We start from the raw sequence: 12,116 nt of genomic DNA, 5'->3' as shown, positions 1-12,116 counted from the left end.
TTCAGGTTGTTGGCAGAATTTAGTTCCTTGTGGTTTGAGGACTGTGGTTTGCTTTCTTGTTGTCTGTGACTTGAGAGCCAATCCCAGTTTATAGAGATCACCACTTTCCTCAGCTTGATTCCCTGCTCCTCCTCCTTCAAAGACAGCAGTAGAAGATCAAGTGCCTCTTAAGTCATATCTGTCCGCTCCATTCTCCTGCCTTCCTCTTCTTCTTTTAAGGACTTGTGATTAAACTGGGCCCACCGTATAATCCAGGCTAGTCTCGCCACCTGAAGACCTTTACCTTTTAATTATACCTACAAGTGTCCTTTTGCTGCTTAAGGTGACATATTTCGAGTTTCCAGATATTAAGGTATGGATATCTTAAAGGGTGGTTGGAGGCATTATTCTTGTTACTATATCCTTTAAATCATGAGATACATTGGGTAATATTTTCCTTTTATTAGTGATATTGTCCCCAGAGATTGCCATCCTCATCATTCTCTGCTCTCCTAGCCTTAAAGTAGTGCTGTAAAAGCTTTTTCCAACATAGAAGACACCACCAATGCAGTGGTTTGTGATTGTCACATATTGCTGCAGTCATACCACAAGAAGAGAGTGTGCTTTGAGTTGGGGAAAGTGGCTTGCAGAACACACAGGAAGTTCACAGGGTACAAGTTAAGTCCTGCCCCTCTTCCACTCATACTAGGGAGCTAATTTGACACTGGATTGATAAATGGCTTAAGTAATCTCAGGTTGTATATCCTTGTCTATAACACAAGGCTGATTCATGCATTACCAGGTATTTATAAGAAGAGAGTATGCATTCAGTAAACTACCTTTGACTTCCTCTTTGAGTCTATGTTGTTATCATAAGTGTCACAATCAGATCCTTAGGGGAAAGCCCTAAGAACAAGATTCCTTGGCAGGAATTCCAAGGAAAATCCCACAAGCAGGAACATAAACTTCTGAGAGAGCCACAGCTATCGGCATTGAACCCCTTTCTGCCACTTGCTGTTTATGTTTCAGCTCTTTGAGTCTCATTTCCTTCATGAACCAAAAAAAAATGTTTACATGGCAAAATTGACAGAAAGAATAATATATTTACTCATCATTGTCACTCTACGCACATTATCTCCACAGCAACCTCTTTGCAGTTCATGCCATCTTTGTCTGCATTTCCAGATGAGAGAATAATCATCAATGGTTAAATGACCACTGGAGAGGTTAAGAAGAATGTCCCAAATTCACAGCCAGGAACTGAGACTTACACCCAGATCTTCTGTGTCTCAAGAGCTATCATATAACCCCTATGCTCCCTTGCCTACTTAGCAACCTGAAGGAGACAAGTAGATATAAAGTACTTAACACCTCACCAGGCCTGTAATCCACAATATTCAGTAGGGTGCTTGGGGATCTCACGGCCATGCTACCCAGCCACAGGGATGAGCAACTCCTTCCTTCCTAGACCTCCTCAGAGGGCAGTGAAGTTCAAGAAGAATGGGAGGGCTCAGAAAGCTGTGGCATTACTCCTGTCAAATTCTACTTGCCTAATGGACTTTGTTAAAAGCACCCTGGGTGGAAAGTGTGAGTCTTAATGGCATTTTAGAAAAGCTGCTGTGATGAATTAGCACATCAAGCAGATTAAAAACAGCTTATTGCTTTTTTAAATTAGGTGATAGGGCCACGGTAGCATTTTTCCCCAGACGTGAGGATCCATTAATATCCTGAGGAGCCAGAAGCTGCTGAAATGTGTCAGCTGCTTGGTTTCAGGAACCTGACAAGTCTGAGTCAGTATAATCCTAGAAGGGCATAGTGTCCAAGATAAGTAAAGCTCACAGAACGAGCAGGCTGCTGAGCTTCTTACTGAGGACATCTGTTACTACAGGCTGGAGTGAGAAACTCCCCTTTCAAGGACTCTTGAGAATGGAATGGGGCACTGCAGGATGAATGTCTGGCTTCCTGGGTATCACAGGGGACAGCATCGCTGCCTCCCCCTCTGCACATGGGAAGGCTGAGACTAGAGAAAAAAGTGCTTTGGATATGTGAGGCTTCCCAATAGCTTTTCCCAATCTTGAGCATCTACATTGTGCCCCAGATTGCATCCAGTCCCAAAGCTAGAGGTATTTGAGAAATCTGAAGAGTCCTGAAGATGGCTGCCAATGGCCCCACTGAGACCTAGATCTCATGGGTTCAAAGCTCAGTCATTTTCAAAGCAACAACAGTTCTCTTTGTAATCATAACTCATATTTATTGAGCGTCTTCAAGTGCCAAGTTAGTGTTGCATACATTGGCATATATTATTTCATTGAATCTCACCATTCCTCTTTAAGTTAGCTAATGTTAGACCAATTTTAAAAGTAGGAAAAAAGAAGATCCAGAGAGTTTAAATAACTTGTTCAAGCCCACAGTTAAAAAGTCACCAATCCAGGTAGTGTCACCCTTGTGTGTCCCTTCTTGGCGACCATATGGCAGCTTTCCTGATGGCTTCTCTGTCTCCACTCCCCCAGGGACCTGGAGTTCAAGTACTGTTAGGGTTGGAAGATCCAGGAATTTATGGTGGAAGAAGAGGGTCACCTTTGACAGGAAGGTGTAAGGCCCTGGGTACTGCCAGGTCACCATCAGAAGGTGACAGGGAAGAAAATTGAGCCATATGATAACATGGCCACAAGTGAGAATTTTGGAGTCAAGCAGACTTCTTTTTATATTTATTCTCCATGGGTGTGCATGCAGCCTGTACATTTATACCTTTAAGGTTGTTATGGCAATAAGGAAAACAATGCCTGCTATGGACCGGGCTGCCTAATAACCTTGTAGTTTGTGTCAACCATGACTGTTACCAGCAGGTTCAGCCTTGGTTCTCACCACCACCATCTCTGAGGTTGAATGGAAGTCGAATGAGGGGCACTGAACTAGATCTTGGGGCTGGGGCCTGTCACACAGGCAGCCTCTGCCTGGAACATGGCACTGCTACAAACTCCCAGAGGGAAGACAAGTGTTTTGGCCTGTGGCATGATTTATACAGTTTAGGAAGCTTCTACCTGTGCCAAGAAGCCTTAGAGTATCCCCTATCCTTTCCTATAATATTTTCAGGGTCTTTGCTCTTACCACAAGGTCTGTGATCCATTTGGAGTTGATGCTGGTGCAGAGGGATATATAAGGATCTAACTTCAGTTTTCTACATGTGTACAGCCAATTCTGCCAACACCATTTGTTGAAGAGGCTGTCTATCTTCATTTGATGAATTTGGCTCCCTTATCAAAGATTAGGTGGCCATAGGTCTTTCAACAGATGTCTTTAAGGAGAGTGGTCTCAGGCCTACTATTGTTAACTTTTTTTTTCTTTTTTTCACAGTAGAATCTGTAGAAAGTAGTTTTCTTGGTAACCACTCAAAAGAGAAAAGTAGTTCAGTTACTCATTGTCCCTGTGTGCCTGGCTCTGGTTGTATGTGCGTAGAACTTAACACCTTATGTAACACCTCACCCACACAAGTCCACAATGAAGTTACTGTTGTCATCATCACTGTGTCAGATGTGGGGCGTGAGGCCAGCCAGAGACTAAACAGCATCCTCAGATAATCACAGTTGCATCATGAGAAAAGGACATCTCCCCACAAGTGTGGCCCCTGACTCTTTCTATTCTATTTCCCTACATCCCTGGCCACTAGTCTTGCATACATGCTAACAACTTTATGTAGAGATAGCTGTTAGAATCCATGTTGCATCCATGTTGCTCAGGAGAGTTCATTCATCCATATCTTATCACTGCCAACACTGTCTGTTAGGAGCTTTTCCTATCTTTCCCTTCCCTTTTCTGGGCTTGGCCTTCTGTCTGAGTCCTTCGGAGAGATGGTAAATGGTCAAAAGGAAATAATTTATTCTAGGAGCTTAGCACAAAAACTCTCCCTGAATTTCATCACATAGAGATAGAAGAAGTGGCTGGGTTGTAATTCAGTATATGAAACTTAGAAGCTGTCTTCATCCCTTTTTTTTCTTTTGTTACCAAGACAGCAGATGTGACATTTCTTTGATGGAGGAAAAAAGAAAGAAGAAAGAAAGGAGCCACCCTTGGTTCTCAGTACTTTTAGAAAAATCTATTCACTTAAATTCAGCTTGCTTTCCATGTGTAGTGGTTACACTCCAAGGAAATTCTTAGAATGGAATCAAAGGGATAAATAGAGAGGTGGTAAAATTGCTTCTCCTTGGAAGATGTGTGTTGTATGTGTGTAGTGGTGGAATTTGAGAGTGGGAGATACAGGCACAGGTAGAGAGTGTAAGACTTGGAATAAATTATCTCCATAAGACAAACAGCTAATCAATCAGGGCTCATTCATCATTTTTATTATGTTTCCAACTCCTGCAGTACATTGACCCTAGTAAAGGCTTAGCAAGTGTTCTCCAACAAGGATCAAGAATTAGAATTCATTAATAACTAAAGTGATGAACAAGGCCTGGCAATTTATGGAAGCAGAACTATTTGTGGTTTTGTCCATTTAATTATTATCTTACCTATATGCAGATATATGTGGGAGGTGTGTATATTTCTTTCATTTGAAGACTTTATTCAGGTTATTATATTCACCCCATCAGCTATCCAATATCAGAGATGGTCTAATATTTGATTGTCTAGAAGAATCATAGGCACTGGGCAGACACTTCTGTATTTCCCTATTACAAAGATTTGAGTTCCACAAGCTGATGCTTCTGAGAGGATTTGTTTATAATATAAAAGCGCTTTTATCCAGAAAGTTGTGCTTCTCTACATTTCATATCTCTTTTCAAGAACTTTTTTGGTGCAATATTGGGGTTGAAATCAAGGCCTTATACCTGCTAGACAGGTGCTTACCACTCCTATTGGAAACCAGTACTATGTTTGAACTTAATACCTTACTGTTATTAGGCAGACACTACCATGTGAGTCTGCGTCCAGACCTCTAGAATTAGTTTGTAAACACAGAAGTAAATACTTTGGATAGTATGCAATTGTACACAAGGTATTAACTGAAATACAGTAGATTTCAGGGAGAAGTCAAACAGTGTAATTTCATAGAAAGGCTTAATCAAAGTTCAGCAAAGATAAATACCAGGAAACAGATACTTGAAAGGAGTAAGATGGGTCAGGGGAAGTGGGGAAGAGGAGAATGAAGAGAAGCAGAGGGAAAATGCAGTCAAAAACCTAATGTATATCCTACAAAATTAGAAAAGTGAGGGAAGGGAAGGTTTGGGACAGATGGGAGAGAATGTTGGATCAAGATAACAATACTCACTAGGAAATGGACTCATCACCTTGCTCAGGTAACTGTAACCCCTCTGTGCAGTATCTTTAAAATAAATATATAGTTTTTTAAAAAGATACATTATATCATGAACTGTTTTATTGAATGGCAACTCCTTCATACAACTAAAGATAATACAAATATTTTTTTAAACACTGACTGTAATGAGGGGAAAATATCCCTGGTAGTAAATTCATTATTTGTTGCTCCTGATTATTGCCTTGTAACATGTAATGATCTATACAATGGAAGCAGACCCAGTTTTTGGGACCCGTGTGTTAGGAATCTGTAATCCATCACTATTGCCAGCAAGGGAAAGAAAGAACTGATCTCAGTTGTGGCCCAAACAGTGAGAATGTGGACTGTATTCCAGGAAGTGCCGCTGGAGTTGATATCAAATAGTGATGGTGCCTCAGGGCAAATGGGAACCTTCAAAAGCATAAATTTTCTATAAGGACTTGCTAACCATGAGATCACTCATCATGCTGTCTTGTCACTTCTTTCAGAGCAATGTTTGACTACGACAAGAGCAAGGACAGTGGGCTGCCAAGTCAAGGACTTAGTTTTAAGTATGGAGATATTCTCCACGTCATTAACGCCTCCGACGATGAGTGGTGGCAAGCCAGGAGAGTCACACTGGAAGGAGACAGTGAAGAGATGGGTGTCATCCCCAGCAAACGGAGGTAAGAATGCCTGTGGTGTATGGCTGTGTTTGCTTCTTAGCTAGCTGGCGTGGAAGTGAAGGATGCTGGGAGAAACTTCACAAAATAACTATTCAAGGAGCATCAACCGTCTGGAGGGTAATTGTCAGTGGTGACAGGTGATGTGAATAAGAATTTGTCATTCTGCTTGTGTTAAGCTTTTACCAAACTTGGTGACAGTAGCAAGGCATAGAAGAAAAAGATTCTAAAACTTCCCTCAGCAACCTCATATGCATGGTTCTGCTCATCAGTCATCCGTACTGCTGATTGCATACTCAAGTGAGTTTATTCCAGGGGTTTTCCATTTTTTAATGCATTTATAGGAAGGCAAAATGGAAGCCAAATTAAATAGTTGATTTGCTAAGCTAAGGCCCTGGCCATGTCCTACTTTCAAAATGGATGAAAATTTCCATCCCAAATTCAGGTGTGTAGGATCTGAGCTGTCATATAGGAGCTTGGTATGTTTTCCTGTCTTTACACGGTCCCCATTAGTCGTTCAGATAGCACTATGTGAGTATCTTCTACGTCACAGCATCAAGCCTTGTGTCATCCAAACATTTCTTCAGTTCTGATTTGAAAATCACAAGTATTCTTCAGCAATGACTAGTGCCTTCATTTCTGCTCACAGCATATAAGCATCCTCACCAGATTCACTTTCTTCCCCACAAATACAATTTTGACAGGAAGATGTTGTCCATGAAGCAGAAATTGACTTTCTGCTAGAAAACAGATGTACTACACAATCTTGCTTATCCAAAACAGTCTTCAACTTATCCCTAGCCACTGGCTTCTTGAGGAGCTCCCATCTGTGTGACTCCAGACCCAAACACCTTTATAAAAAAAAATCCCTTGTGTGAAGCTGAGTATTCAGGTGACCTTCCATACAAAGGGATAGAGGGATGAAGAAAAACTATAGTGGAAACGTGTAAATTATGTCCCAAAGATAACTATGATACAACTGCAGTGCATAAAAAGAAGCTTGGTCTCCATCAACCTCTGCTTAACACAGCTGGGGACTGGTGTGGCAGGAGGGTTAGGGGGAGGGATGGTGGGACAGGAAGCAGGTCTGGCTGTTTACTAGCTCTCTCTATCTTCAATGAGATGTCACAGTTGAACTGGCTGAAACTCCAAGAATCCTTTTCATCACTAGTTTTGTCTAGGGACCTCCCATTTACATGTATTTCTCTGGGTCTCTTTAAACCTCTGGTCTCCTAATTGCCTTAGTACTTAGTGAGGTCAGTCTGACTTTGCATTATAGCTTACCGTGTTAAGGTTTGGGGGTTGTTGTTTTTGAAGGATTAGATATTCAAAGCAGTGCTTCTTAGTTTATTTATATTCTGTTTTTCCATTCCACCTCCTTCAGATTTAAAAATGTCAAGACCACATGCATTTTGAGTTGTTCTGATTGAACTAATCAGAGTTGACTGAGACGCTATTGTGTAGAAGAAGGGGCCACCTTGTTGATATGGCCCCACAGGTCAAAGTGGGATAGAGGAAAGAAAGCAATGCCCAAAATAAATTTCAGCTCACTGGTAGTAAAGAAATTCTTCTGCTAGTTGAAATCCTTCTACTGTCTATACATGGCATGGGAAGCCTGGGAAAATAGCAAAGGAATTCAAACTTTGAATGGGAAATATCACTATGATATTTTAGACCCTTTTAAACCCTCAGGTTCTGTGATTGTAACCAATTAGTCATTCATTTGTCCACTTGCTTATCATTTTTGCCCTGAGAAACACTTTCAGCGCTATTCTTCCTAAAAGGATGATTTCCTACCTGCTAGGGCTATTCTTGAACTGGCTATTATGAGTCACTTCATCTTAACAACCATACTAGAAGCTGGGCACTGGTGGCTCATGCCTGTAATCTTAACTACTCAGGAGGCTGAGTTCTGAGGTTCATGGTTGGAAGCCAGTCTAAACAAAAAAGTCCACGAGACTGTGGTAGAAGCACTAACCTTGAGCAACAAAAGCTTGGGGACAGGGCTCAGGCCCTGAATTCAAACCACAACTGGCGCACACCCACACACAAAACAGATATACTACAGCTTACCTGGAGAACAACTTTGTTCAGGATCTGCAATATTGATATTTTTATTTGTATTCTATTTTATGAAGAGAATAGTTCTCCCCCTGAAAAATATGTTAATTTGACAGAAATAAAATATACCTGTTTATTTTAATATGCATTTATATCTTATATAAAATCTATAGCTATAGCCTAGCCACAATGGCTCACACCTGTAATCCTAGATACTTAGGGGACTGAGATTTAAAAACTGTGGTTCAAAGCAACCCAGGCTGGAAAGTCTGTGAGACTCTTAATCTCCAATAAACCATGCAAATGCCAGAAATGGAGCTAAGGCTCAAAGTGGTAGTGCTAGCCTTGAGCACAAAAGCTCAAGAACAGTACCCAGTCCCTGAGTTCAGGCCCCAAGACACACATACTTTCTCTCTCTCTCTCTCTCTCTCTCTCTCTCTCTCTCACACACACACACACACACACACACACACAAATTATAGCTATCAATAAGTTTCTGCTTAGGGTTTTAGTTATTTCAAACACATTGCTTTTATTGATTTGTACAGATTTGGAAATAATTTATAATTGTAAAAAGGAAGAATTTTAGGGAAAAATACAAGAAAGTAAGAACCAATTGTATTCCTATCTCACAAAGAGTTGTTATATATAAATTTTAATACAACTTAAAAACTAAATACATTTATTAAATTAGATATTTTAATTCCTAATTTCTTTTTAACCTATCTCTTAAGTATAGTATATAAATTGATGCTGGCCTGGAACTATCTCATAATGGATAACATCCATGTATTGCTTTACCTTTATTATTATTATTAATAATAATAAGGTTTTTCTATTATGAAAATACCGTACAGAGGCGTTACATGAGCAACGTAATAAGTACATTGTTGCCTCCTCCTTTGTTTCCCTTTACTATCCCTGCCCTCCCATCTCCTGCCCCCTCCAGTTGTAAATTTCATTTTTCCACATAACATCTTGTACATCTCACTGTTGCAATGGGTCCACCTGTATCCCTATTTAAACAATTTGTTTATAATGGATAACATCCATGTATTGCTTTACCTTTTTTTTTTTTTTTGGTCAGTCGTGGGGCCTAAACTCTGGGCCTGGGCACTCTCCCTGCGCTCTTCAGCTCAAGGCTAGTGCTCTACCACTTGAGCCACAGCACCACTTCTGGCTTTTTCTGCTTATTGGTGCTGAGGAATCAAACCCAGAGGCTCATGCATGCAAGGCAAGCATTCTACCACTGAGCCACCTTCCCAGCCCCTGTATTGCTTTACCTTTTACAAAAATATTTCTGTGCTGATGGTTCATCAGCATGAAGCTATAAAATAAAAACTCTGACTGTTGTCATTTTCCTCATCCTTTTTTTGAGGATGGTGAACGCATTTGACGAATCAAATTCTCCCATAACATGTTACCACTTTTAAGCCCTTTACTGTTATTCAGTTATTTAAACCTCATTTAAACCCTATGAGTAGGATCTTAGTTTAAATGAAGAAGTTGAAGCCCAGAGAGTTTTTTGATTTGCTTGAAATTGCTCATCTAGTAAATGGCAGAACTGGGACTCGAATTCAGGCTACAGAATTGCTCTTGATTCAGGCAATCCTGCCTCCCAACAATACAAAAAGGAGAGCTGACAAAAGCTAATTCAGCAAGTATTATTGGGGTATGTCAGGGTATATAATCATAGGCACCTGCTGGGCCCAACCTGGTCCATGATTGCGGGCTCAGCAGGTACCTGTGGCACAGATACCCTGTGAGTAGGCCATAAAGGCTCCATTATAAAGGTGAAAGAGCAGTGGATGGAAGGATATATTCTATCTGATGATCTCACTGACTACATTACATAGTCGGTTTTTGTTGCTATAACTGAATACCAGCAATTGGGTCACTGATTACGTCTAGAGGTTCATTTGCTCCTGGTTCTGGAGAGTGGGAAGGTCCCAGTTGCAGAGCCACATCTAGTAAAGGTCTCATTTGTAGGGACTGCAGAATCCTGAGGCTTTGAAGGATGTTACTGACAGGTAGGGGCAGAAGAGAGGTAGAGCTAAATAGGCTTCTGTAACAGACGCACCCTCACAATAACCCAGCAGTCTGTAGATGATTAAATAGATGAATCCTGTCATCAGGGTAGGGCCCTCATAACCCACTTATGCCTTGGCGCTTCTGCCTGGTCCCACCTCTTCCAACCTCATTCACATTTCATTCTGGGCACATTAACTCTACCACTCTGTATTGTGCCAGATGCTTTCAATACCTGATTTCAATTTAATTTTCAGAAAAGATCCATAAGGAAAGTGAGAGCCAGTACTCAAGTAGCTTGCCTTGGGATCACAGACAGCCACAGGCTCGGCCAATGTCTTTCTGGGAATAAGACTAGATGTCTTTAAAAGCTATGTACATATGACCAGATAAGATGATGTTAAGTGAAGTGAACCCCAAGATAGGGACACAAGTGGTTTTTTTCTTTCTTGTTATTGTTTTTGTTGTTGTTATTTTTATTTTTATTGTGAAAATACTGTACAGAGGGGTTACAATTACACGGGCAAGATAATGAGTACATTTCTTATCAAGCATTGTCGCCTCCTCCTTTGTTTCCCCTTCCCATCCTCCCCCCACCCCCCCTACCCAATCCTCCTCCCCGCTCCCACCAAAATTGTATGGATCCATCGCAACAATGAGATGTACAAGTCATTATGTGGAAAAATGAACTTTACCACTTTACATTCTTGTTATTGTTTCTAATGTATTTATAATGTACCATGTGATCTTTTTGTTTCTTTGTATGTTCCTCCTCCACAGTATAACCTGTTTTCACTGTATTTGATGTCAGTGCCCTGCATCTTGTATATACACTTCTCTAATTTGGGGAGGGGAAGGGAAAAAGGAAAATGCTTAAATAGCGATACAAGTTGACCCATTGTAACAATGAGATGTACAAGACACTACGTTGAAAAATTAACTTTACAATTTAGCCTGGGGTGGGGGGAGTATAGTTGTGGAGGTGGAAGGGAAGGGATGGTAGGGGAAAAACAAAGGAGGAGGTAACAATGCTTGATAGGAAATGTACTCATTACCTTGCTCAAGTAACTGTAACTCCTCTGTACAGTATTTTTACAATAAAAATGTATTAAAAATTACATATATAGAGTGTGTATATATATACATATATATATAGAGAGAGAGAGAGAGAGAGAAACTAGATGTCTTTCCACTACATCAGGAGCACTACTCTAAGAGCACTCACCAGTTATGGAAACAGTACCAGAGAATCTGATTAGCCTGCAAAAGTTACACTGGCAGCAGGGACTGAGGCTAGGATTCGAGCATTCATCTTTCTCGAATCTCTATCAGCAACTGCAAAGGTCTGGACTCTCCTCCTCCTAATGGCTCCCGGATCTGATGGTCCACTTTGGGGGACTCTCCTCAGCGGAAAACAGCCCTTGCCTTGGTCACACCTGGCATGGAGGGGTAACAATGGCAGTGAGAACCTAAAGCAGGGCACCGTTTCCAAGGTGAAAATTGCAAACAAGGATGGCAAGTGATAACGGAAGCGGTTGTAGCATAGTTGTCTTAGCCGCCTATCACATGCTGATCCTGACTCTGTGCGACTCTGTACTAAATGGTTGTCTTATATTACCTCATTTTACATCCAGCATAATTTTCCAAAGCATGTTATTATTCTAATTCTACTAGCATGAAAACTGAGATCCTAAAAGGCAGAAGGACCTCCCTCAGTCACAGAACCTAGCAAATGGCAGACCCAGGCTTGTATGATTTCAAACTCTGGGGTCATAACATGGGATCCCTGTTCCTTTTGATTATAGTTGATGAGTAGCCAAACTAAGATGTCTCCCACAGTCTCTTCATCCAGGTGTCTTTTCGCTGTTCCATAGTAACTGACTACCTGGGTGGTCAGATGACAGCCTGTGTCTTACATAAGAATTTGTCACTTACCTTTCACAGCAAGCCTGCGACTACCAAGGTGGATGATATTTCTGTTTTCCCTCCCACAGGGCCTGCAGCACACAGGCAAACTCTGAGGAACCAATTATGTTCCCCTGTCCAGGCCTCCAAGCCTGACCCACTATGCGATTGGCTGGAACCTGAACACA

General features: G+C 41.2%; 1 protein-coding gene across 7 annotated transcripts in view; it reads left to right on the top strand.

The window, feature by feature from the left end:
- Dlg2 (discs, large homolog 2 (Drosophila)) overlaps positions 1–12,116 on the top strand; it is a 1,447,312-nt gene that overhangs the window by 1,363,359 nt on the left and 71,837 nt on the right. For all 7 annotated transcript variants that reach the window (XM_013013991.1, XM_013013986.1, XM_013013988.1 and 4 more), the window contains one exon: positions 5,761–5,937. In XM_013013991.1, the coding sequence (XP_012869445.1) occupies positions 5,761–5,937 (177 nt within the window). The remainder of the gene's footprint in view (positions 1–5,760; positions 5,938–12,116) is intronic.

The sequence above is a fragment of the Dipodomys ordii genome, unplaced genomic scaffold (assembly GCF_000151885.1).
Source record: "Dipodomys ordii isolate 6190 unplaced genomic scaffold, Dord_2.0 Scaffold22, whole genome shotgun sequence".
Classification (NCBI taxonomy): domain Eukaryota; kingdom Metazoa; phylum Chordata; class Mammalia; order Rodentia; family Heteromyidae; genus Dipodomys; species Dipodomys ordii.
This window is presented reverse-complemented; position numbering and strand designations above follow the sequence as displayed.